The sequence below is a fragment of the Camarhynchus parvulus genome, chromosome Z (genome assembly GCF_901933205.1).
Source record: "Camarhynchus parvulus chromosome Z, STF_HiC, whole genome shotgun sequence".
NCBI lineage: Eukaryota > Metazoa > Chordata > Aves > Passeriformes > Thraupidae > Camarhynchus > Camarhynchus parvulus.
The window spans coordinates 20,894,976-20,922,524 of record NC_044601.1 but is presented as its reverse complement, the minus strand read 5'-3'; the positions used below and the strand labels follow the sequence as shown (position 1 = coordinate 20,922,524).

Below are 27,549 nucleotides of genomic sequence, written 5' to 3'. Positions count from 1 at the left end.
ATTACTACTCAATTTCCTCTTTTGAATGAGCTTTCACTTAGATTGCTTTGGAACCTGTAGTTCAGTATGCTAATTAGTAATAAATGCTGCTCTTTTGACAAGAGGAATTATACTACTTGAATGTCTTGAAGCTTAAGGGGGAACTGGACAGGAAGGAGCTCAAAAACCTGCCAGTAATAAGTGTTCATGAATAAATATATGGTTATATATAGTCTGCAGAATTATAGACAGCATTTTCAATTATAAAGTGGTGCCTGATGTTCTGCTCGTTGCAGTATGATAAATGAGTATTGGCTGGGAGTGGTGAACACAGTCTTCTGGATAAGACTCTTCTTTGAAGCATCACTTAATCCTTTGTGGGGAAAATGTCCTTTGGACTGAAATCTCAATATTTTTCATTTTATTTATTTATTTTAAGATGTGTGATGGTATGATAGTCTAGGCCAGTCTTGGTAAAAGTACTCTTTCATGTAAAACACTTGAAAATATGATCATCAGATTTCAAATTTATATATCTAGCTTTCAGTTATTCTGCTTTTGTTTTCAAGTCCACAGTTTTTATTTCATATATTGGAAATTCGTAGAGAAGTTGATTGTGAGGCATGATATTTCTGTCAGTGTATGGAAATCTTTCATCTTCAGTTTCTGTGATGCTATTCTACTCTTGAAGCTTTTAATCAATTAAAATGGTGTATTTTTGATCCTTTTATCAGTCTCTTGCTAACAGAATACTTGTTTGTGCTCTTAATTTTGTTACTGTCTTTCTGACTAACTTTTTAATGAGTGTGCATTCCTTTTTCTGAGAATTTCATCTTTGAATGCTGCTTTCTTATGCTAATTGGATGATTGTCTTCACTGTTGTTTCCAGAAATTTCTCCGGGTTTAACCTTTTCTTCTATTTTTATCTGTACTCAATATCTAATAAAACTTCCAAGAAGGTAGGAAGAAATTCTGACTCAAGCACTGCAAGAGTCAGTGAACTGTCTCTGTGAATGTGTTAGATATAGCAACATACTCAGTGACAATATAAACTTGAGAGAATACAATTCATGCAAATAGCAGGAGACTCAACAAGTCTGAGAGGGAAGTTTTGCTTCTGTATAACTAAGCTTCATGTTGTTAGTCTTTTGATTTTTGCCTGTACAAAGTCCTTACTGAATGTTTTACTAAAATTTTAGCTCCTCAATTCTACTCCCCCTTTTCAGAAATTTCAAAATTAAAAGAAAAACTTCTCAAGTCTCTCTCTCCAATCTAAGAAATATATTACTTTTTTCTACTTTGCAAGAACTATGGCTTTTACGCTTTTACATTTCTTTTACATGTTTTTGTATGTCCAATTTTTTTTGTTTTTATCACAAATCACTGTTTGCTTGTTATGCAAGTCTTATGATGAACTTGTAAGCATGGAGAAAGAGAAATTTGCTGCTTCTGTTGCTTGGTTTTAAATTGCAGACATCTGTATTTTCTCTGCAAAGACCTCTTCTGACTGTATAGTGTTTTACTTGGATAGTATACACGGACTATAGTGTTTCATATTTCACTAATATGCTGCAAGTAGATAAAGCTTTGCATTATTTTGGAGTGGGTGTTTTTTTGTTTTCTTTGGATGTTTTTAATTTTTCTTATCAATACTGTAGGCATACGCATCGGGATGTGATATTGTGGTACTGGGGACTGACTTTGAGCGATTACAGATAATCCCTGGAGCAAAACATGGAAACATTCAAGTGGGATGTGTGGACTGTTCAATGCAACAGGGGAAGGTATGTAGAGCAATGTTTCTAATAATGTTCCAGCAATGTCATATTAAGTGCCTTCTTAGGAATGTGCAAGTTAGGGGAAATATACTACAATGAATAGTAAAATGACTGATTGCTTTCCATCTTTACTTGTAAGCAGCACAGTAATTATAAATAGTAACCACAGATATGATAGATAGTTGTAGAAGAGAGGTAGGACTGCACAGGAGGTGTGGATTCAGGGTTACATTCAGGGCAAGAATTTGACTAAGAGATTACTAAGTTGGAAGCAAAAGTCATTTATTCACTATGGCTTTGCACTACCGGGCATGTCATTGACATTCTTTGACATGTTAGTGGCTGGCAGGAGATGAGTGCTTCCACAAAAATCACTTTCAGATCATCCAGAAAAATGACATCTGTTTCAAGCAATTCATAAAGCCTCTCTTGGATGGGGTTTGCTTTCTTGAATTCCTAGCTTTTGTTTTTTTGTAGCTAGGTCTGCATCAGAATGTTGCATTTTAGACAACATTGGGTTTTAATTACTTTTAAGAGAGCTTTTTTTAAATTTTCCTGTCAGAGTGAAAAAGAAATAACCAGGTAACTGTTCACTGGGATGTCACAGTTCTGTATCACTCCATTGGGATGTCACAAGGATTAAGCTGTTGATCAGTTTACTGGGAACTTTGGATAACAATTTGTTCATGTTAGAGGGGTTTTCTACCTCTGTTGTTTCTTTAAGCTTGTCATTGTGAGTAGATAATGTCAGCTTTCTACAAGCCTTATGAGCTGATGAGAGCTTTGGTTATATTCTGGCTTCCATCTTGAGACAAGACCTCTGATGGAAACCAGTTTTGTTGTGAACACTCTGCTGATGAAACCCCAGCCACACCCTGCTCCTGCTTTTTAGCATTTGAGTGATAAACTCTTGCAGTGCTAGTGAAAGAACACAAATGAAAATGAGGAAATGTTTTTCTTTGTGACTCTGACACCTCATAGCCATAGTCTACCTGAGTTTCTCTGCTGGCTGCTGTTAACTAAAGGGGTTTTTTTTTGACTTCACTGAGCATTATTTCTCTAAATTTGCAAGGTCACCTGGATTGCATGATACCAATTCTGTATACATTTAAATGAGAAATTGTCCTTGAATTGTAGATGAACACACATGAATGTATCACGCTGTAAGGCTTACTAAGCTTTGGAGATTTTTCATTTCTTAAGTAGACATGTGAAGTCATTTAGAGTCTGCAAGTTGGTATTGTATTGCTGTACAATTGTATTGTAATTGGTTTGCTGTAAGGAAACTGGATGTATTTCTAAAATGCTGAAGTACTAAGCAGTGGATGGCTAGGAATTTGCTAATTGACCAGACTGATCAATGAATTTTCAGGTCATTCTTAAAAGGGTAGAATTTCTTCTTAGACATTCTTCATCAGTACTGACACACAAATTCCACTTTGGTTTGTCAAAACATACAGTTCTGGTGCTCTCAGTGTGTCTTCATAGGAGAAGTACTCCAGTTCTCTGACCGTTTTTGTGTCCCTTCTTTCAATCCAACATGTCCATTTCTGCCTGATGCTGGGCAGAAACTGGATGTGATACTCCAGTTGATGTCTCACTAGGATAGGGAAATCATCCCCTTCACCCTACTGGCCGCCCTTCTTTTGGAGCAGTCCAGGACCTGGTTGGCTTTCTGGGATACAGACGCATGCTGCCAGCTCACGTACAGATTTTTTGTCCACCAGTATCTCCAAATCCATGTCCACAGGGTTGCTCTCAATCTGTCAGTTTCCTTAGTCTGTACTGATTATGACTGACCCAGGTGCAGGACCTTGCCCTTGGACTTTTTGAAGTAGATGTTCACATGGTTGCATCTCTCTGCCTGCCAAGGTTCCTCTGGCTGGCATCCCTTCCCTGCAGCCTGTGGCCTGCTCCACACATCCTGGTGTTTTCAGGGAACTTGCTGAAAGTGCTCTCAATCCCACCATTATTCTTTTTGGTGGAGTGCAGCTCAGTGAAGATGCAGGGTGAGTGGCTGTGGAAACTAGTGGAAAGTTTTGGGAGCAGCAGTTGCTCTGGACACTACAAGTTGAGTATTTTGGAATGCTAATCTTATCTTTAAAAACCACTGAAAAATAAAATAGGAAAAAAGGAACAAAGGAAAAAAATCTAATCAATATGAGTTTATATAAATTTTTACTGCTGGGTATGGAATGGAATTATTAGAGAATACAACAGTAAGTGAGGTAGTTAGAGAGAATTAGAGAGGGCAGATATTAGTATGGAAAATGCCTGAAGAAACTTCTTCCTTGCAAATGTGACAAAATTATTCTTGGCATTTTTGGGTCAGGCTGATGTTAGTAGGATGGAAATTTATTTAACTATCTGTTCTTCTAATGTAGAGGGTTTCTGTTAAAGCTATGGATCTGTGGATTTTAGGATCTATATGAATCTTTAAGTTTGTATAGATCTCAGGTATGGCAGTTTAGTTTGGTTTCCTTTCAAACTTTAGTGGCTGATGCTGGAATCAAAATTTTTTTTATAAAGTGAATCTAACTTACTTTATTATTGTTAAAGGAAAACTGTGAATACTTTAAGTCAGAATTTTATGGAAAGAGAAGATTGATTATTGCAGCATATCGTATCTGTAGATGTTCTCCGTTTAACTACCATCAGTTCAGAATGCAGGATGTCTGTTGTTCATGACCTATGCAGACTCCTTAAGTTTTGTAAATCTGTAATTCAAAATACTTTTTGGCCACATTGTCGTGTGACAGTTCTCTCAAACTCTCTGCCTGAGGTCTTTAACATACGTTTGCTTGTTGTGGCTCTTCTTAGCAAGCCTTCTAGGCTTGCTTTTATATAGATACCTTGAGATCAAATACTAGTAATTTTGTATTAATGCAAGTTTGAGGTGATTGATAATCTGTGATGAAATAAGACTTTCAAACACTGACTTAAAACTGATCATATTGCAACTTTTTTGGACTGTTTTATGTTAGCCTTTAGTAGTGGTTTTATTTACAATTTTCTGCACTGGGTGTTTTTTTGGCATAGTTTGGATCTTTTGAAATAACGTCTTGAAAGGTAGCCTGTTCTAATGCTAGGGAAGTACACAAAAGTGCTCTGATTGTGTACTGGTTCCATGTCTGAGAATTGGAACTCTGCAGATTGTATTGAATGTTTACATAGTGTGTTTACTGCTAATAATCTGATTTTAAAAAATTGTCCAGCTATACTCTCAGTAGTTTACTGTGATTAATGAATAAATGGAGGATTGTATTTTTATTATTGACAACACTAGGTTAGAGCTTTTTGATAAATGTAATTTTCTGTTTTCAAAAGGAAATATGGATGTGAGCTTCAAGTTTATCTACAAGCAGGGTTAAAAGTTAAATCAACCATTTGCATCTTGTTTTTATTTGTTCAGCTTGTTTCTTTTATGTCTATATACATATAAATGTATATTACTTTAGATTGCAGCTTCTTATGGAAAGGTGATTTGTATTTTTGAGCCAGTTAGCATCTTGAAGCAGAACAGCAGTCATCATAATGTAAGTATTTCATCAGTTCTTAATTTATTTGAGCAGTTACAAAGCCTGACAGATTTTACTTTAAAGTAAAGTTTGCTTTAAAGCTGGAGCTTTTTTGGTGTCTTCTTCTAATGCTGGAATAAAGTTGAGACATAAAGGTGGTCCTTGGGAAGTGAAAAGGGTAAGATAAGGACAGAGGCCTGTAATTTGAAATAGTTTTGAGGATGATAGGCTTTACTCTAATGCTTCATATTACTTGCTTATGTAACCATGCAGTTCATAACCAAAATATGGCAGAACCCAAGAACACATACACAGCCCCATTCTACCATGAGTGTAGGCATTAAAATAGAAATTTCTTTTTGAACCACCCTGTGTAGCCTTTATGTGTTGGTGTGTTTTGCAGTTCTTACTTTAACTTCCGCTTATGAAATTACGTGTGCTTGACCAAATTGCAGTAGTTTCAGAAATCTGTGGCTTTTTTAGAATGATTATACTTCAGTGTTATAATGGTGAATAAGAAAAATATTTATTCTCTTGGGGCTTTTGGTGACAGTGGTTTAGTGATTAACATCCAGAATCTTAATTTCTGAATAATAATATGATTTAGGGCAAATTAACCATGTTTCTTACATGAGGAGAAATATGGCTATAATTAGAAGCATTAGATTCTAATTGAAGTCAGTTTGTTGATATAAGAACTTTGACAGCAATTGCTCAAGGAGCTGTCTCCCTCTTCAGGGGCTTGGTCACCATTTGTATTAACAAATTGTTTATATGACCATCTAGTGGATTCTCCTCTTTGTACTAACCAACTCAGTCATAAGATCCTCAATGTACGTGTAAACTTGTGGTATATATATTGTGGTATATTATGTATTAATTAATTAGCTGGAAATTAACACCTACACTGTAATTTACATCACTGGAAAGCAGTGGAATAAAATTACTGTAAGATGTGCGTTCTCACATTCCTATGAACACTTTGGATATACTGCTCTTGTTTTTGGTCCATCCACCCCATTTTCCAGTCCATCCTGAATGATTTTCTATACTGGTAGAGAGTACACTTAGTTTGAAACTTCAGAGTTGGAGTAGTAGCTGTAAGCAGTAGAAGAAGCACTCACCACCCACGATTTGCTTTCAAATGTTTTTAGTTGAAGAAATATTCTGTTACTTCATTCTTTCAGTTTACTTTTATACAATGGTTTCCAGCATATTGTTCAACAAAACCCCAAAAAATCCAGCTTTGCAAATACTCTGTGTAGGTCCTTATCTGCAGCTGCTTCTTGCTGTCTTTTGCCAAACTTCTGAAGAATTGAGTTGTCATATTTTAACTTCACATCTATTTCTGTGTGGTATTTTTGGGGTGGAGGATGACTACTTTTAAGAAAGTCTGGAATTAAGAAAGAAATTGGCTCCTAATATTATTTCCAGAAATGTTCTCATTTTCTTCTATAAATCAAAGCGTCAAGCTTTTTGATCTATTACAGAAACAGACAAGATAAATATTTTGTAAACTTAATCCTCAACCTGTTCTAGAGAGTGAAGCAGTGATGCAAAAATGAAAAATACTTGACTGTGCTGTTGTGTATTAAAAAAATTTTAAAAAAAGAGCGGAGGGGAAATATCACTTGTTATCTTGACCTTTCTGAACTGCTAATTCAACAATGGTACAGATATCAAGCACCAGGTGCCTTTAACTTGTGTAGTTCTTGGTATCTTATCTTTGTTTCAAAAATAAAATGTCACATCCTCCTAAAACATTTCCCAAATTCCAGTAATGATTTTATATACTAATTTTTTTCAAGCTAAACTTTTCAAATAAGAAGTTAAAAACCTCATAAGTATGGCAATGTTAGTGAAAAGCTATTTTGTTTTCATGTCAGAATGAGTCAATTTTTATTAGATAAGCAGTAACTTATGTTAAACATCATAAAATCTAGAGAATGCAGTGAAGATGTACTATTTATATAATAAAAAGAGGAGAATGAAGAGTTTTCATGCTCATGTTTGTAAATACTTGAAATTTCAGGTGTTACATTACCAGTGGCAGAAGAATGCTCAAATCTCACTGGAAGCCATAGTGCATAATCTAACATGGGATCCTCCAGGTACAAACAGATTAAAAGAAACACTGCAACTAATTTTTTTACTTTAAGTTTTGTCATTACTTGTGGACAAGGAAAAGGTTTTTTTCCCCTGTCCTAGCATGATAGAGAATATCAAAGTGGAGTGAAATGTACCTTTTGTCACTTATTACAGGAGAACTAAGTGCATCTGTATGGTCTGGCTTGATTATTCTTATCTGAGCCAATAAGAAAACATAGCTTAAATGGTAAATATTTGGTGAGAAAGAGTAATGTCTGCAGTAGACCTAGGCATTTCTTTTTGAGAATAACTCAAATTTGAATAATTTTCATAGTTTGCACTCTAGGTGCTCAAATCTACAAAAAAAATCTAGAAAAGGTGTATCTGCCAGTTTCTTTTCTGCAGTTTCAACTTTGCAGAAATTTTTTTCCTCTCTCTATAAAAGTCTATAGTTTGCTACTTGCTTGTTAGATTTCGATAAATATTTGTTCCAGGTACTCGTCTTCTGACTGGTTCCAATTGTCTTCAACTTTGGTCCAATGTTCCATTGGAAAACCCTACTGACAATGACAGTACTGAAAGAGCAGGTGTTGGCCTTGGAGAGTGGAGATGTATCTGGCAATGCAAGTAAGGAATCCATTTAAAGACAAGTAATTCAGTTTTCTTTACTGATTCATAACTTTGAGATTAAATACTTAGTGTAGTTACGTGAAATGCTATTGCATACTGTTACTTGATAAATATTATTGATGTGAGATAAACTTTAATCATATTTACCTGGACTATGTGACATTCTTTCCTCTTATAATATCAGTTGCAATTGGTTTTGGAGCAATTCTTCAGCTACAAACAAGACTAGTAAAATACTGAGGGAACGCTAATACTGAAGCTCTCCAATAAGCACTCTTCCTTGTAGAAGAAATAAGGTGAAAGCTGTGTAATTGCTGTCAGGACTCATTAAAAAAACCTTCCTTCTATGTTCAGTGTACTCCATTGTTGTTTCCTTCTTACACATCCACCCCTTGCTTTCACTCATACTTTTTCTAGATTTATTCTGGGTATTTGGAACAGTCAAGGTTGATACATTCTCTTTACTGTGTCTCTGAATTCTCTTCTTGTGTTCATGTTGATATTGATATTTGCATTTGTATATTGTACATTCTGAGGACTTTTAGTTTAGTACTTAAGTTTATAAGACAATTTAAATCGTTCTGCCATAAGTAGACTTTTCTAGTACAGTGGGGTGGGTACATTGTTCGTGTGGGAGCAATGTTCCATATGGTCATCTCCTAAAGAAGTTTCCCGAAGTGGCTGAATGGGCAGACCCACCTGAAGTTACTCTTTGTGAAGCACTTAAAATTCTAGTAGGTAGTTCTATAGGTAGTTTTCTGGATGTATAAGAAAAACATCCATTTTATGATCCTTCATTGTTCCTTTTTCTCTTCACTTGAGCTTCTATCAGTGATGTGTTTAAAAACCCTAGATCATCCAAATGACAACTCAAAGACTTTTCTTCGCATGTGATGAACTTTCTAAATACAAGCAGTTGAAGACTTACTCTATTTTTTGAGACATCTTTGGGCATTCATCTCTCAGCCTAATAAGAGAAGTCAACCTGTAGACAGAATGCCATTGAGTATGGCTTAGAATCTGGGGTTCTGGTAACAGTAGTCTAGATCATATAGAGAGTGCTTTTCTTCTGTCCCTTCTGTAACAGGTTTTGAATTTGTATCATGTATAAAGACTTACAGAAGTCTCAGCTCTCCACGTTTTCCTCTTTTAAACTCTCTTTGTTGGAGATAGCTAAGTGTTGCTTTTTTTGAATGAGTAGGTCCTGGAAAAGGTCAACAGAACTTGCTTTTTTTGTATACCTTTTATGCCTGTATGTCTTCTGGCGTTTGTAGTGCAATTAGATTTAGAATAGGTTTTTCTTGTAGAGAAGTCTGCAAGAACATTATTTTGCCCCTGAAAATATCCTGTTTTAATCCCTGAAGGAAACATTCCCAACTGTTTTCATATTTGCCCCAGCAGGAGAATTTTTCTTAAACCTGGATGGACTTCTTTGATACAGGGCTTTTGTAATTGCCTTGCTCTTGTTACTGGACATAAATACACCCGGCTTTATTGACATTAATTTAACTTAATCCCTTTTGAAAGTTGGGCCTCAACAACATATTATATGTGTTTTAAATTCAAGACAAAAATGTACACTGTATCTGTGGTGTGCAATTAAATTTGTGTATGTTCTTGTTGCTATTAATAAGCCTTGTTACTTGGTCAATAGCTGAGTCCTTCAAATCCTGTAAAAGAAGCTTCTTTATTAGTGGCCAATTAAAGTAAAATGCTCCAAAAGTTAACCACATAATTAGGTTAGAATATTTTGGTGTAGCATCTTATAGCAGTGTGACCATTCATGTAACAGCTACTTTCAGACACTTTTTAACTACATTTTTCCTTTTACACTGTTTTGTTTTCTTGAGTTGTAATTCTAGGAAATATGAAAAGTGAATCTGTCTTTCAGGAGAAGTTGGAAGATAATATGGTACAACAGAGACCATTTTGAGATCCCTATAATCGTGAAGTGGAAGTAGAGCAGGTTAATCTGTTGGCAACTGCTTTTCTGCTACAATATTTGTGAATATTGGATATTCAGCTACAAGATTTTGGTTTTCCGGATCACTACAGCCATGTGTTGTACATGAGTTTACATCTTAGTCTTTTGGACTTTGTTAAAACTTAACTTTCACACAACAGGATACACACTTGTATTTAAGAATTAAAAAAGTTTTGTGCATTCAAGGAAAAAAATGTCTAGAATTCTATAAAAGTTGTTAAAGGTTTTTTTTCTCCTTTTAATTGTCTTTATTCTATAGAACTGCTTCTCAAGTTTGTTTAATGAAATTCTCACCAGATGGGGAGTTTTTTGCTACTGCTGGAAAGGTAAGCATTTTTTTTCCTTAGAGCTTTGTGGGAATTCAGATAAGCATTAAAGCAAACCAGCAAAAACACATTAAAAAAAAGGTTATTTAATGAAAAAAATGTTTTTCATAATTTTTTTGTAGTCTGTCTATGTGTCTTTACACTTTGGTAAACATGAATTTGGTAGAAGGGTGGTTCCAGGCAGGGAGGTCACACACCAAATATTCAGTGCTTACTATTCTAAAATACTAATTTTTAATTTGTACCAAATTATAAGACATCAGAAAAAGAAGAGTTTTGAGGAATGGGGGAAATCTGTGGATGAGATCGCTGCTAGCTATCCTACTAGTGAGGAAGTAACACCAAAAAACATTTAAAAAAATCAAAAATAGCTCTTTCATATGTTTTTGTGTAAACATATCAGTACGCCTTTTTGTGTCTGTAGAAGAGGTTCGCATTCCCCTCCATGGGTGTATTGACACATGGTCATGACAGTGTTTGTGACCAGTCTCACTGGTTGGTTCCATGTGCTCAACACTGAGCAGTTTGTCAGCAAAGCAGAGCCCCTTGGCAAAATAAGCAAAAAAATTAAAGCAAATTGTCAGTCTTTTGTTTTCCTGAAACAAACTAATCTTTTATTTATACTCCAAAACTTGTTGTTCAGGTTTTGTAGGGGAATAATGCCCTTACAAATCAAAGCAGAAAAAAAAAATCAAGATCATGTAGAGGATCCAGTGAACAAATGTGACAAACCCATACAAAAATTTATATTACTTGTTAAGGAATATGAGTGGGAGAAGTAGTTGTTTTCTGCATTGAGTTTTTGCTACCTACTGAAGAACCTAAAGGCTGCAGAGTTACTAGATACAAAACAACATTCTAATATGTAAAGTTAATATCAGTTGCTGATATTAGGGAAAACCTGGTTTAAGAGTCTCAGAATCCTGAGCAATAGAAACCTGACAGAACTTGTTTCAGACTGAAGAATAAGAGACAGTTTTGCAATTTGCTCTAGTCTGTCTTGGATGTATGAGTGAAAAATTAGTGTGTACACGTATTAAGTGGTTAGAACAGCGTTTGATTTAGTAATAATGTGGAACTTGGCTGTTTGGGTCATCGTATCCCTTAATACATGCTTAAAAACAAAGACTTGATGGTGATTCAGTCTGCAAATAAATCTTGCTTTTGAAAGGTAGTTGTCATGCATGTTTTTGTGATTCAGTTATGTGTATCAGGAACAGATGAGTAATCTTTACTAGATGTATGTGGCTTTTTTCCTTTAAAGCTTGCCATTTAAGGTCATCATGCTTGATTAGAAGACTAACTTTTCAGACATTTGCTATCTTTAAAGAAAAGGTAAAGGTGCAACAAATCTGTAAAATTGCCTAGATTTCCTTTTGTAGGGAAACTATACTCCAGTTAACAAGCTTCCAACACATAAAGTGAAATACTGGCTTTCTTCATACTAGATTATTATCTGTATCAAAACAAAGCAATAAATTCTCATGCTCCATTCTTTTTGTGCTTATTTGAATGTTGTATTTCTTGCTATATGTTCTGTGATGCCTTTAACTGTCATAGAAAGGAGAGCCATTCCAGCCACTTTGCAGATAAATAAAATTCTTTGGGTATATGTTTTATGTAAAAAGGTAGTGTTTTGTTATTGTCAACAATATATATATATATATATATATGTATTCCACCTTCTTTTGATGGGTAGGAGTTAGTGTTTATTTTACAAGTCAAGTGTAAATGGTTTAATGGTTTCTAATGTTACAATTTGATGGAATGGTGGAAAAAGGAATTAATCTGCAAATAGCTTATATAAGGTTAATATTGCAGAGTTTTTGACTCCAATATTTTATGTCCTGTTATTTTAGATTATAAATTCCTTCAAAGCGAATTACTGAATAAGTAAGAAAATTAGTAAGTAGGAAAATTAATAACGTATTTTTTACCATAAATGCTTAAGTTAGTTACATGCCTGGAGAACTTTAAAGGACATCTTTGTTTCTATGTCTTAATCCTTTACTTAACTTTTTGTGAGGGACAATGCTGGTCAGCAACACCAACCTATCGTCCCCCCCAGTAGGGTCATGTTATGCATACCCAGGTTATTTCAATATTTTAGTGCCATTCACATTTAATAGTTGATCAACTAGTTGTGAATCTGGGTCCAGATTAATTTATCTAGTCCTTGAAGGCATAATCAATTCATGTGTGTGTCTGCAAACGGGCTGACCAGTATACTGAGCTTGTTTTTTGAGATATCATCTGTGACCTTTGTTTTCCTATTTCCAGTTAAATTTATGTAGGGAGTTTGGGTGGTTTTCTGACAAGGTACAATTAGTTGTATTAACATTTGAATACCATCTCAGGTTAGTGCAAGTTGTGGTTTTGTGATTAAAAATTGGCAGCTAATCAGAAGGACTTCTTTGAAATCCAAGTTAGTAATGACAAGAGTTAAGTGGAAGCTCTGCTCCTGTGTTTTCTTTAAGATCACATTTTGAAGTTCCATTATGGAGTGTTCCTCTCAGATAAGAAAAGCATTTTACTTTAAAGAAAAACAAAACCTCAAGAGAGGTACCCAAAAGTATTTGAAGTGCATCATATTCTTAAGCAAGGTAATCTTATTTACTATCCTTTTTTGTCTTTCCACAGGATGACTGTCTTGTGAAAGTATGGTACAATGCAGAGAGCTGGCGGTCAGCCGTATCACCACCTGGTGCCAGTCCAGAAAACCGAACAAAAGAGCTTGATTTTTCATTTGTTTATTTGGCTCATCCTCGATCAGTAAATGCATTTTCATGGAGAAAAACCAGTAAATTCATGCCACGGTCAGTAGTTCTAATAACTAGTTCATAAATTGCCAAAAAAACCCCTACACTCTAGAGTCTGCCTCTCTCTACAATCAACAGCCACACAATTATGTGTTTTACTTCAGTTATTGAGTGTGCACACCTTTTATACTGTTTTTGCTCTTGAGAGGAGGGCAAGTATCCTCTTACATGGGAAAGAATTGAAAAGATAGAAGTGTCAGAGACTGACTTAGGCATTGAACTAAATACAAAATTAGCTCTTGAAAAGTCATGTCTCTTTGCATTTTTTTTTGATTGCACTAAGTGACCATTCATGCATTTAATTCTGACTTGTTCTAGCCTGATGGAATCAGAGAAAAAGTTCTGTGACTTGAAGTCCTCTTTTACAAACATTCAAATATTTTTGTGTATTTTTATTTGTTTCTCTGCCTACTACAAAGCTGGATCTCTGTCAGAAATAGTATCTGGAAATTGGATTCAAGTATTCATTTGGAACTGATACCTTTAGTTTGAGGTGTTAGGGTTGTGTTCAGATGATTCCAAAATGACCTGTGCCTAGTTTTCACCAGTACTTTAAATCTTAAACTGAAGTAGTGTTAGCAGTTTTGTGGCCTGCAACCAGATTTTTGGCATGTTATTCCAAGTAGCAAACCAATTTGCATACCTTTGTGTTGAGCAAGTTTATGTTGTTCATTATACCAGTCTTTAAGACTCTTTATAAAACTGTACTAACTCCATGTGTTACTTTTGAAAATCCGCCTGCTCCATGGTTCCTCAGGGGGTTTGCTGCTGGACAGTCTGGTCGTAGCTTTAGAGCATTATGTAGAGCTAAATAGTGAACTTCTATGACCTGGAAACCTGATGATCTGCGTAGTTTTTTCCAGTATCTGGCTTAGGGTAATGGGATTTTTTGGCTATATATTTAACACACGTTAGACTTGGAAAAATAGTAACTAAGATTAAAAACCCATAGATTTAAATTGTCTCTTGTTTCTCTGGTATTATCTGAGTTTCTCTCTTTTGGATATATATTGTTTTGTAATTGGTAGATAACAGTAAGATCTGGAATTACAATCAGATATCCAGAATATTATTAGCTTTTTATGTGAATGACTTTAAAATATAAAAATTTGCATTTTGCTATTCTAGATATGAAGTTTTCTTTAAATTAAAATCCACAATTTGCTGTTGCTCTGTTATGTGATGACGTTTGAGGTGATTTATAGCCAGATACTTGAACAGAGGGGGAAAGCCTTTCCTGCATCATTTATTTTCATAACAATGTATTGATGAGTTTTTCTTGGGCCAGTATCTGTAAGTTGGTGCAATTCCAAAGACTGATAGTGGAAAACTGTTTGGAAATGTTGGTTTATTTTGATGCTGTGTAATAGTTAGCAGCTTCTTCACTCCTTAAATTTTCTTTCATTAGTGGTGCTGTCTGCAATGTACTCCTGACTTGCTGTAAGGATAATGTTTGTCGTCTCTGGGCAGAGACTTTGTTACCCAATGACAGTCTGTTGTACAGGGGAGGATACAGCAATTGGAGTGAAGCAGTGAACTTCACAAATAACTTCAAGAGAAATACTTCAAGTAAAGAAAAAGTGCATAGTGCATTGGAGGTAAGAATTGAAATTGAACAGTGAGAATAAACACATGTAAAAACTTGTGATTTTAGACAAGTTGGTAATTTGTATCTCAAACATGTATCACAAGCTGAAATCTTTTATACTTTTAGACCAGAGAGGTGCATAAAATGTTATGAAAGGGTGAATTTCCTTGAAATCTTCCTTGGGCAGGCTAAGCCAACAGCTCTTTTGCTGAACTTCTCACGTTGAAGCCATACTGTTCCAAAGTCACGACTGCCTATTTTTGTCTGGTGACTGAAGAAAGAATGCTTTGCAGTATTTAGTTCAAAGGGCTAGGAGCAGTATGGAGCACACATTATATATAGGTTATGTGAAACCCAGGGGTGATGCTGCCTTAAGATGTATGGTAGGGCTCTCTTGCTACCTCTGAAGTTGTGGGATGGTCTCTCTGACTTCTGCAAGTGGAAAAACAGTAATATGGAGGGAAGAAAAATAGTCTTTCTGCTGTAGTCCTCAGAGCAGACTGCTCATATGCATTAGGGCAAGTGATTCTTACCAGACAGTGTTTTCTAACCAGTATGAATAAGGAAGAAAGTGTAGCATTAATGGTCTGCTTCAAAGGTATGTTGAGCATATATGGGTATTGTGCTTTTATATTAATGGAGTGATGTATTTAGCATGCTTGTAGTGCATGCTATACCTGAAAAATAGTGCAGCATACCTGAAAAATATTGCAGGCTAAAAGGCACAACAGAGAAAAGGAAATAGTCAAAGAGAGGAGGAAAAAGGAAGCTGGAGAAATTTCTGTGTTCCTGTGGAAAATAAGAGGCAACATTAGAAATCAGGAACAGCAATTATGTGATAATTGAGAGAAGACTGTTTCACATGAGCATGCTGTGTAAAGATGGAAAGCACAGCAAGTGAAAAGGAATGCCAAGAGTGTAACACCATCTTTAATACAAATTGTGTACCTCTGTGTACCTTTGAGTGCTTACATAGATGTTTACAGCACAAAAGGCTTGAAATGTTTAAGTCAGTCTTAAAAACTGAATATTATTCTTTCCCTTGGAAACAAGTATTTGTATAAAAGAGGAAGACCCTAAAACTCGTGGCCTTTTGTGGGGTGTTGAAGTGCTGATATAATTAGATCCAAAGTACAGATCCCGTTTTTCATGAAATGAGACTACTCAGTATTGTTGCTTTGTTCAGAATCTTGAATAAGCATGGTGTGTGTTCATGAAACACGAGTATTTTCTGTGAAAGTACACGAAGTGTATGAACATTGTCTGCGCGCTGAAGTATGAAGTAGTTACTACATGAAAGTATTTTATGGGCCTTCATAAATAAATCCAAAGGGACTGGTTTCTCTCTACTGCAGACTCAACTCAAGTTTGCAAGAAACTCCACTGATTCTTTAAGTTAGCTTTTAAGCTGAAAAATATCACTCATTAGTGCCTAGAAAACCATTTAGAGATTAAATATGCTTTTTCTTTTTGAAAGGATTTTAAATTATGCTTTATTCTTCATGCAGTTAAACTTGAGGCACTTCCGACGAGGAAGGAGGAGGTCAGGTGCTGTTGTAGCACATACTGGATATGCTCTGCATCAGCAAGATCCTCATGAAGCTCACAGGAACATTCCTCCTCATGCAAATGCCCTTTGCCACTACCATATTGCTGCCAGTATCAATCCAGCCACAGGTAATAAATGTAATCTTTGCTATGAAGTGAACTCCAGTTGCTGTTAGGTATGTGTTCTCTCTGGAAACTTAGCAGATGTATTTGTTCAGTATTTATATGATCACACAAAATTGCTAGTATGTCAGTTTCATTTTTGCATGAAAGAACTTTCTACAGTAATAAAATTATTTGAATAAATTTCCAGTGCAGTAATCCTGTCTTTTATGTTGTTCATCTTTTACATGAGATTGATAGTGTCTAAAATGGAGAAAGCTAAGTATTTGTAACTTGAGTTAAAATTTACTGTGAATTGTGTATGATACTGGGAACACACTGATAAAATAAAAAATTTCTAAGCTTCTTAAAGTGAGCACCTGACACTTAAGTGTTGAAATAACCACACATTCATGTCTTCCTGTCTCTGAACCAAACAAAACATGCCTTCACCCTGTATTCCATAAACTCTGATATTGCCTTGCACTGGAACAACATGTTGGTAGGGGATGAAGAAACTCCCCTATAGCTGCTGATACTTCTGTCTTTATTATCTTTGTGTACGCTGTTTGTTATCCCAAGTGACCATTCGGTGTGATAGGGCCCTGCTCTGCTCCAGATGGCTGAAGATTTCATTTTCATGAAGTGTGTGTCTGTTCATTGAAAAACTGACTAGAGATGCAATATAGAATGAGCTTTCATGAAGGTTCTGGTGTGGTTTTCTGTGTCTAGACTTAATGAACAAACATACTATGTAATTCTTTTCTTAAACTAGTTAAACTCTCTTTTATAGTATTGTTTTTCTGTTCCTACTTGTTTGAAAGGCCAATTTTCAGCTAAGAGCATTTATGATGAGTTCATGTTTCTAGCTATACAATCTGGTATGATTGGAAAGAACAAGTGATTTCCATTAACACTGCTTTGCTAAGCAAAGCTCTAAACACTTTCTCCTTGATTATTCTTCAGCATTTTGAGTGGCATTTCACTGGTTCATATTTTAACAGACAGGACTAGAATCACATCCAGCCTACCAGAAGGAGACTTCTTACAGTTCTGTGCTGTACCATCAGTGCTATCCTATTTCTACAGGAAAAGTCTCCAGTCATTGCTTGTTATTACCCAATGTCACACAGGAAACTTTCTTGAAAGCTTCTTGGAGATTTGTTTATCTCCGCTTATATGTTTTCCTCTTCAGATTGCTCACTGAACTAGCTAATCTTTTCATGTAGGTAGCGCATAATCTTTGACTTTTTTTTTACTTGCTTTTAAAGCATTTTTTTTTAATACAGAATAGCTAATGTTATGATTAACCATGGTTAGCCATCAACCAAGCCCCAGGCAGTTGCTTGCTCACTCCCTGCAGGACTAGGGAGGGAATCAGAAGAGTAGAAACCTCCTGGACTGAGATAAAACCAAGTTAATAGGTTTTATCTCAACCTTGTTTTCCTTAATAGTGAAAGCAAAAGCTGCACACATGACCAAAGAGACACAAGGAATGACTTCAGTGCTTCCTGTGGGCAGGGAGATCTTGAGCCATCTCCAGGACAGCAGAGCCCTATCACACCTAACAGTCGCTTGGAATAACAAACACCATCCCTTCAAGCTTTCCACCCTCTTCCTTCCTCCTCTCACTTTAAGCATTGACCATGATGTCACATGGTCTGGAGTATCCTTTTGGTCAGTTTCAGTCACCTGTCCTGGCTGTGTTCTCGCAATGTCCACTGCAGCCCCAAGTGCCTTGCCAGTGTGGCAGTACAAAAACCAGAAAAGGCCTTGGTTCTGTGCAAGCCCTGCCCAGCAACAACAAACACATCTCTGTGTTATCAACCCTGTGCTCGGCACAAATCCAAAACACTGCCCAGTACGAGACACCATGAAGAAAGTTAGCTCTCCTCCAGGCAAAACCAGCACAGCTATGCAAACTTTAACTTTGCTTTTGATAGACTTTGCAGTTTAAATATGCCAAGCAGCAAACTTACAAATGATGATAAAAACAATTTTGAAAAAGATTAGAAAAATTAGGTACTTAAACTTGTCTTTGGCTTTTCTAATCTTATATTCTTTTTATGTTATCTATATCAATCAGTATCTGTTTCAATAATATCTTTTGGATCACTTGTCTTTTAACTCAGTAGATTGGAGGCTAGCAGGTTGTTCTTTATTGTAGAACCTCTGAGGTAACTTTCACATTTTAAATCTTAATTTGAAGAAATAAGTGTTCTCCCTCACAGTCAAGTCTTTAAGTACCTCAGTCTTACCACATTCTTCATGTAGACCTTTTCGTTTGCCATTTTGAGATGAAATTTAATCCAAAAACTTAATTTTATTTCCTTTAATTTAAAGCAAATTGGTTTGTGATGTCTTACTTTAAAATTTGCCATTACTACAGCATTTAAAATTATCTGATAAAAACTAAAGCCAAAACAGCTTTATCTCTCATTCACTTCACATTTTGAAGAGTAATGCTTTCATATATACTTATATATAAGATTATAGATAAGAATAAATACAACATGTATGCAACAAAAATTCTTGCGACCTACTTTTATACTATAATTTTATTTCTTCTGGTGTCCAGCCTGGGTGGAATTCTGTGAAAGGAATAAACAGTGGTTGCTAGGACGAAATTGTCTCTAGGAAATTACAGATAAAGTTACTGAATTCAAAGACTTAGATGTTTTCTGGGAAGAGATATTGTGATTTATGAAGCAAATAGAAATTCACTAAGAAAAATGTGCAGAGCTGAACATCATTTAGAAGCTGGTAGTTTTAGATGGAAGTTGGGAAAAAAGTGATTTATTTAGTGACTTTGATAAATACTAAAAAAGCACGCAGATTTATACTTAATCTAAAAAGTAATCTTTCTAGTTCGCCTTATTCATGCTCACTGTAGCTTCATCTTTCAAAGGGCGTCAATAAAGTTTTTCCCTTCAGATTCTGTTACTTTCCAGATGTATAATGATACTTTTGAGACTGGCATTGGCCTGTGCAGGAAGATAGACTTCTTAAATGACCTGTTCTACTTCTGCCCTGTTCCCCTGCTGTGTCCCCAACCCACAACAATACTGCTAGTTGTCGTGGTGCTCCTTTCTTTTATCTGTGTGCTGTCAGTTACAATTTTCTTTGGCTAGATTGGACGATTAGTAATTCAAATCTATTGCTGATTTTGATAAGAACAACAGATTTTGGGTGAAAAGTATTTTGTCTCCCAGGGTGTGGAATTTAAATAAGGGTGCATAAATAGGGAGCAGAAGGAGAAGAGACTATACATGGAGACTTCTAGGTGGGAATTACATGCAGTTTGAGATTTTAACATGCTGCTGTATCACTCATTTGAGGAAATTGCAGTAAATCACCTGTCTGCTTTTTAGCCTAGATTAATTTAGATTATGTTACTTTGCAGCAGTCTGATCCTTGCTTTTGTCACAAACTTTGTGATTTCTGCTTTATTTTTCACAGCAGCATGGGACATCAAATACCATCAAACAGCCATATGAATTAACAGAATGTATCAGAACCAGAACTCTTGGGGTTTTGTGATGGTATTACAGAGGGCATTCATTGTCTGATCTCTGTACTAATTTTTGCTAGTGTAAACCCTATGGTCTTTGGTTACAGTGTATATCTACTGCTGCATCCTTTGTGAACTAAATATTGGAAAACTATGCTTAAATAATTTGGTTCATACTGAGCTGTAATAGAAAAAAAAAAAAAACAGTAAATTAACCTGCATGCACAGTATTACATCAACATTGCAGGACCCTACTGTTATCCTAATGTAAGCATACTAAAGAACCTCTGTGTGGAACAAGTCTCAAAGCAGATGGTTTTGGTACAGGGAATGACAAGTGGCAGCACACTTGGATTTATTTTTTTCATTGTGGGATTTCTGCTTAAAAACCATTTCTATAAAATTGTTTTTTGACCTAACTTACTTAGTTCTCAAGAATGTCAATCAGTATCTTTTTCTGGTAGATATTCCTCTACTGCCTTCTATCACATCTCTAAGTCTTGGTGAAAATGAAGAAAAAAGTGGACCTTTTATTGTACACTGGCTAAACAACAAAGAACTTCATTTTACCTTATCTATGGAAGTGTTTTTGCAACAACTTAAAAGGAGTTTTGAACATCATTCCCCTGAGACTAATACTGAGGATTCTAATCAAATGGATGGCAGATCAGAAGAAGGTAAAAGTCATGCAGACATATATCATATAGAGAAATGGCTTTCAGTTTTTAAAGTAATTTGTAATGTTCACCCAGGGGGAAGTGAGAGATTGGCAACTTGACATCCAAGGATACAGAGAAATTACAGTGGCATTCAATGCATTTTCTTCATTTGCGCTGAAAGTATCTAAGTGACTTTTAAAAAAATGTATCTGAAAGTTCTGATTTCTCTTTTCATAGTTGTTCTAGAAATTTTGAGTTATATATGCTGAAAACTGTGTTATTTAATTAGGCCTGACTGGAGGCCTGTGCATGAAAATGTTACTTCAATATTAAGGAAGCAAGAGCAACTTTAGAATTAACTTTTTTTTTAGATATTAATGTACAGCTAATTTAAATAGCTTAATTCTATAACATAGTACAGTCAATTAATTTGAATATATACATCCTGGCCATTATTATCCTTTGTTCTGTCTATGCATGCAAAAATTTGTATAAAATAGAGGAAAAGAAAAATATTTCAAATTAAGGTGCAATACAAACTCTTTTGGTTTGTTAGACACTGAGATCTGTTAGAGGATTTATGGTTGTAATCTTCATCCTTTTAAATTAGTTCTTATATGGGTAGCTTATAAAAGGCCTGAAATTAGCTCCAGTGCCTGAATAACACTGCTTGTTATACTTTTGGTTTTGAATATATATATCTCTATATATATGTCTATATATACATATATATGTGTGTGTGTGTGTGTGTTGTAGAAGCTGATGAAAATTCAGATGAACAGAAAGGAAACCAAGAGAAGAAGGAACTGGGTGATGAGAAAGCTGCTCCATATTCAAGCCTTGTTCCTTTATCCTCTGCTATTTTTGATCATGAAATTGAAGTTCTGCTTTCTGAATGGAGTAAAAATGCTGACATGCTCTTCAGTATACATCCTGTGGATGGCTCCCTGCTGGTGTGGCATGTGGACTGGCTGGATGAATACCAGCCTGGCATGTTTCGCCAGGTGCAGGTACTTTATTCTTCCTGAATTTTACATCCATGTTCAGTGAGAAATATGATGGGAACCTTAATACTGAGTCTTTCTTTCTTAAATTGCAGGTGTCATTTGTCTCAAGAATTCCTGTTGCATTTCCCACAGGTGATGCAAACTCTCTTTGCAGAAGTATAGTGATGTATGCTTGTACCAAAAATGTTGACTTAGCTATTCAACAAGGCAAACAAAAGCCTTCTGGCCTTACACGATCTTCATCTATGCTTATCTCTTCTGGACACAGTAAATCAACCAACAGCTTAAAACTAAGTATCTTCACACCTAATGTTATGATGATTTCCAAACATGCAGATGGGTCACTGAACCAGTGGCTCGTGAGTTTTGCTGAAGAATCTGCTTTTTCAACCGTACTCAGTATTTCACACAAATCCCGATATTGTGGTCACCGTTTTCATCTTAACGACTTGGCTTGCCACTCAGTGTTACCACTGCTGCTTACAACTTCACATCACAATGCTCTAATTTCACCAGATGTTGAGAAAGCAATACAGACAAATGAGTCTTCTAAGTCTCAGGAGTCACCAGTAAGACCTCAGAGTAGAGGCAACGCAAATGTGGCATCCCAGGATCCCAATGCTGTTTACAGTGAACTTATTCTATGGAGAGTAGATCCTGTTGGCCCTTTGTCCTTTTCTGGTGGAGTTTCTGAACTTGCTCGGATCAATTCTCTTCATGTTTCAGCTTTTTCTAATGTTGCATGGCTGCCCACACTTATACCCAGCTATTGCCTTGGTGAGTTTCATTTTCTGATTTGTAACGTATTCTTGAATAAAATGAATACAACCTAATAATTCACTTTAATAGATAATGCAGGTATACTTGAATGTACTGGAAAAATGTTAAGCATTAACATTTTATTTCACAAATTTCACAAATTTTCAAGCTGCTGATACTTGGGAATTCTTTATTCCTCTGTAAAAGGTTTCTGTGTTCTACTCTTTTATGTATTTGATATTTTAGAAGCTTATGCAGTAGAGTTCTTAGGTACTAGTGCATACTTCATAGCATGCTGAAGATTTAAATGAGGGAGATTTAGCTCTAGTTTGCAAATGGAATTCTTGTTTCCTTTCATATGCTTTGATTTGGTTGCTAAGCACAGCTTTAAACTTTGTAATTCTTGCTTGTGAATAGAAGCTGTGTAATTTTTTGTCATAACTTCGAAAATGGCTATTGTCAAAAAACAAAAAAGGAAGCCATATGGTGTTTGAATATTTGAGCACTTTCTTCCTGCTTTTCAGGTGCATACTGTAATTCTCCAAGTGCCTGCTTTGTGGCTAGTGATGGACAGCATTTAAGATTATATCAAGCTGTAATAGATGCTAAGAAACTTCTGTGTGAGCTCTCCAATCCAGAAATTTCTGTAAGTGAAAAGTCATCTGAAGTTTTTGCATGTTATGACTTCATTCAGTTGCACTAGGCTCAGACTTGGTGACTGACTAAACTGGTTGCTGAGGATTTCACAGATTATTCTGCTTGTAAAAACAGATTAGCTATACTGTATTTCATTTAATCTCAAACTCTGCATATTGAGGCAGGCCAAGGTTTGATTGGGAAATATCTATGAAGTGCTTACCCCACAAGATAATAACTGTGTGGGTGCATTGCTATCCTGAGGAAAAGCTGAGACAACAATTCAGCTTTTGGGGTAAGGACAATAAATTGCTGTATGTGAGGCTTTCCAGATAATCTTGTCACCTTTCAGCCGTCAAAACCAAATGTGCTCTTCATAAAACAGAGAATGTTACCTCTGTTCTTACTGAATCACAACTAGTGTATATTTTATGCTTTAGTTAACATTTGCACAGTGATGTTGCACCTATCCAGCAGGTTGTGCCACAGAAATGCATAAAGAGTTAACAAGACCACCCCCCTGATTCTTTTCAAACAGAAATACGTTGGAGAAGTTTTTAATATCATAAGTCAGCAATCTACAGCTCGCCCGGGGTGTATCATTGAACTGGACGCCATCACAGAGCTTGTAAGATCTTCTGCTATACTCATCTTGTGTCATAATTAGCTTTTTAAAAATCATTAATAATAAAAGCAATACCTGTAGCTCTCCATTAGGTAAATTTGGGGTACTTAGACTGTTTTTGACATATTCTTGTATTTGTTTTCAACAGTAGCTGTAAATGGAAAGAATGTGAGTAACGAAAGTGCATTTTCATGAGGAGTCTTCTGTTGATGTGTTTAACTTATCAAGTTTAAAGCTCCTGTGTTAGGGAGCACTATTGAAAAGTATACATCAGGATGTTCACTTCTTGTGTATTTTTACTTCCTTAGCATGGCCGGAAAACACAGTTATTCCATGTTTTTCAAGAAGACTTTATTTTAAATACCCAGGAGAAGGAAATACCTTCAAAGAAGAGCAGTTTATCAGACTCAGGTAAAAATATTTTTTTTTTCATAGAACATTGAAGACAGTGTTTTATTTTTCATTCTAAAGGAGAAAAAAACTTGTTTAATGGCTTGGCTTTTATCATTTAAATGTCAAATACCTTAATTTGAAGTCTTCAGAAGAATGTAACTAGTGAAACTCAAGGGTGTTTCCCTTCCTTTGAGTTGTTTGCAACCAAATTTTAGATCAAGTAGTTTAAATCACAAGATACCCATTGTGTCCTGTGTTAGGCAGTCCCTTAACATGAAGGGAGGGAAGGGTTTTAAATGTCAAGCCTGTGCTTGTAGGGTATGACACAGACAAAACTTATTGTATCCTGTCATGGTAGATGCTCTTCTTTTACATCAGCTAAATACTGCTCCTCAGGCCTTGCATGGTACAACAAATGGCAAGCCAAACAATTCCTCCTCAACATAATACTGTGAGTAGCATGTGGATTTCTAGATCCTTGGACAGATCTGGACTGCTCTGGAAAAAATGATTGGCTTTCCTTGGTGGAGTGCCTCAGTTATTTGGATATATAGGCATTGCATTGTTCTGTCCCAATGAAATAATGCGCGAGGAAAAAGGGGTTGGAGTAAAGTTTGTGATACCAGGTCATCTGGAGTACTAGATAAGAGTCCTGAATGAAAGGAAGCAGAATGGTGGGAAAGTGTCAAAGGAACCTAGGGAAATATTAAATGAACTGAATATACATAGTGATTATTTGGGTCTGGAATTGGCTGTTTTTAACTGAGGAAGAGTTTTGGAGTAGTGAAGATAATCCCAGCCCTTAGTGGTGTTAGAAAAATGCAATTGAGATGTTGAAAATAAGAAACGAAATAGAAAACATAAGTGTTACTCTGCAGCATAATCATGTGTTTACATCTTGAGTATGACAAACAGAAATAATTTTAGAACAAATAGGGAGTTACTTGATCTTAGGCGACTGTATACATCTGTATGTGTTCTGAAAGTTGGTAACAGATTGCTGCATGCCATCCATGTAAGGAATTGGGCTAAACAGACCCTTTGAAAACTGTTAAATTAGAACTGTATCATTTGCATGCATTCTAATTGAAATTATTTTCTAGTACTTTCATATTTTCTCTTTAATAATGAGGTAGTTACCTCATATTGTTTTTAAAAAGAACAAATTCACTTACGTTTTTCTATGGTACCATAACCATTGCAATGTTAAAAGCACAGGGCAAATATAGCCTATTCTTGGTAATGTTTTATGTATACACACACCTAAAGGGTCAGAGGAATCATGGAGGAAAAAGACTCCCTAAATTATCTATTCCTTCTTGGTCCTAATGGGTTGACTTTTATATGAAAAGAAGAGAATACCTGGGTAAACTCTCCAGGAATGGGCATCTATTGATAGTACAACTCATATCTTCTTTTTGTGTAAAACTATGGCAAGTAAATTCTTAGGAAGAAGCATTGTATCTCTTTCTCTCTCCTAGACTATACTGTACTGATAATACATTCTGGGATTTAACTTTAAAGATAGCAAAGTCAGCCAAATGTGTTGTCATCTCTGAAAGAAAACGCTGGCAGTTCTTAAATGAGTGTACCTGTAATTGTAGTGTTTGTTGGTTGTGGAAAAAACTGAGAAAGCTAATGTAAGAGTTAGATGCAGTCAGATCATTGCATTTCGGTATTAGTTCATGTTAGCTTAATCTGATCATTTGCTAGCCAACAAAATTTAGTTTTGCTTTCAGGTGAATAACCCCTAAGATCTTCCTGTTCTCAATTTCACCAGGAAACCAGCAGAATGGATTCTCTGAAAAATTCTACTTAATAGTGATAGAATATACACAAAACCATTCATTACTACATATGTGGCATTTACATTTGAAAGCAATTCCTGTCTCAATCGGTAAGCCTTTCTACTTTCTTGTAGTTTTCTTTTAAAAAAACCACTGTCTAGTGAATATCTGCTGTTCAGTGTAATCTAAAATGTTTCATCTTTTTGAAAAGATTCTGCATTTGATTACAAGATTTTTATGACAACTATTCTTTTTTGATTACCTAATCTTCTGATTGCTGAAACTCTTCAGTTCAGCCTGAGCCTAGAGTTTGGTATTTTTTGTGCATTCTAAGGCCAGATATGCTTAATGGGCTTTAATACAGACTAACAGTTAAGATGTTTTGCTTTTTGGAAGTTTTAGTTTGCAATTTTTGAGTTTATGCATACATTTTAAATAGGACTGTAGTCTGAAGCACCTGAGCATCAGTGATGCCATTACAATTCTAAATAATTTTGATGTTCTGAAATCTGCTGGTCCTCTTTCAAACTACCAAACTATCTCTAAAACTCTTAGGTTTCATAGAAAGGTAAGATACACTTTGGTAGTTTTCTGTTAACATTTAAGGATTATAATAAATGTAAATCTGATACCACTTACCAGAGAAATCTGTTATAATCCATGTTTCTGTCATTTAAACTAAATTAGCATTTCTTACTATTGCTTTCAAATGAGAGAAAAAGTGTTATTGCAATTAATTCATAAGTTAGTGAGAATAATAAAGATCTAAATTTTCTGATGTTCTTATGTGATGAGAAAATTACTGAGAAGGCTCTGCAGCAAATCTGTTGGAAATTTTTGTGTTCCATTTCCAGCAATTTTATACTCCAGGTCTTGAGTTTTATCTAAAAAGGGAAGCATTCATATCACATTCTCTGAGAGCCTATGTTTTAAGGAATAAAATGAAGCTGTTATTAAAACATTTCTCAAAAATAACTTTCATCAGTTTGTAAGCTAGGACATGAGGGCCTTAATTTAATTTTCCCTTGCTGCAGGTATTCTATGCTTACTGAAACCTTATTTTCAGTGGATAGCCACATACATATTTCTTTGCAGTTTTTGGTCTTTTTGGTCATGCTTTGATTGTTTTATAATCTCTCAGCAGTTCTAGGATCTCTGAAGTATTTAATGTGAGATGTCCTAGTGTTTCTCTTTAAATCTGAATCTGAGAATACATTTCGTGACAAAGAATGTAAAATTTTAAGTCAGGTTTTGTCTGTCTCTTCTGGAACTATTAAAGTGAATAAAATAACTTCTTACATTAAAAGAAATCATTGATCTTTTAAAGTTAATAATGCATACCTTTTTTAGATGAAAAGATAGGTTCAAATCCATCTGAAGAAACAACACAAACAGAAGAATTGTATTCTTCACCAGATCCAGAGAAGATCCAATCACCTTTCACTCAAAAGTATCGGGCCTGTAGAGCAAACCTTCAGAGCACCAGCTGGCTTACTCTGTCTTCCAAAATGGTGTACAGTCAAGAGCTGAGTATGCCAGAAGGAGTAGAAATAATAAGTGTAAAGCCATCAGCAGGTTTGTCATCTTTTCTTAAAATACTAAAATAGGGAATCTCTGCCTTTCTGACTTTGGTCTTAAAATAGCAACAAAGTAATAGTGAGTTTTGGATTTGTTGTTAGAATCAACATGTGTAGGTGAATCCAGAAGGTTTGCTAAAATGTACTTCTTGTCACTTAATATCTCAATCCTGGAACTAACATGAAAATAAAGCTCTTACTTAATAGAATAGTAGAAACACAAATTTTGTTTTGC

At 35.4% G+C, this 27,549-nt stretch overlaps 1 protein-coding gene across 4 annotated transcripts in view; it reads left to right on the top strand.

Moving 5' to 3' along the window:
• Positions 1 to 27,549, top strand: part of DMXL1 (Dmx like 1) — a 75,293-nt gene that overhangs the window by 7,934 nt on the left and 39,810 nt on the right. For 3 of the 4 annotated variants that reach the window (XM_030968116.1, XM_030968115.1, XM_030968118.1), the window contains exons 2-17: positions 1,638 to 1,763; positions 5,216 to 5,293; positions 7,308 to 7,386; positions 7,858 to 7,990; positions 10,237 to 10,303; positions 12,944 to 13,119; positions 14,531 to 14,720; positions 16,219 to 16,387; positions 20,336 to 20,548; positions 21,287 to 21,540; positions 21,630 to 22,314; positions 22,821 to 22,942; positions 23,471 to 23,560; positions 23,866 to 23,968; positions 25,731 to 25,847; positions 27,088 to 27,312. In XM_030968116.1, coding sequence (XP_030823976.1) covers positions 1,638 to 1,763; positions 5,216 to 5,293; positions 7,308 to 7,386; positions 7,858 to 7,990; positions 10,237 to 10,303; positions 12,944 to 13,119; positions 14,531 to 14,720; positions 16,219 to 16,387; positions 20,336 to 20,548; positions 21,287 to 21,540; positions 21,630 to 22,314; positions 22,821 to 22,942; positions 23,471 to 23,560; positions 23,866 to 23,968; positions 25,731 to 25,847; positions 27,088 to 27,312 — 2,827 coding nt within the window. The remainder of the gene's footprint in view (positions 1 to 1,637; positions 1,764 to 5,215; positions 5,294 to 7,307; positions 7,387 to 7,857; positions 7,991 to 10,236; positions 10,304 to 12,943; positions 13,120 to 14,530; positions 14,721 to 16,218; positions 16,388 to 20,335; positions 20,549 to 21,286; positions 21,541 to 21,629; positions 22,315 to 22,820; positions 22,943 to 23,470; positions 23,561 to 23,865; positions 23,969 to 25,730; positions 25,848 to 27,087; positions 27,313 to 27,549) is intronic. The other variant, XM_030968117.1, reaches the window with a different exon arrangement.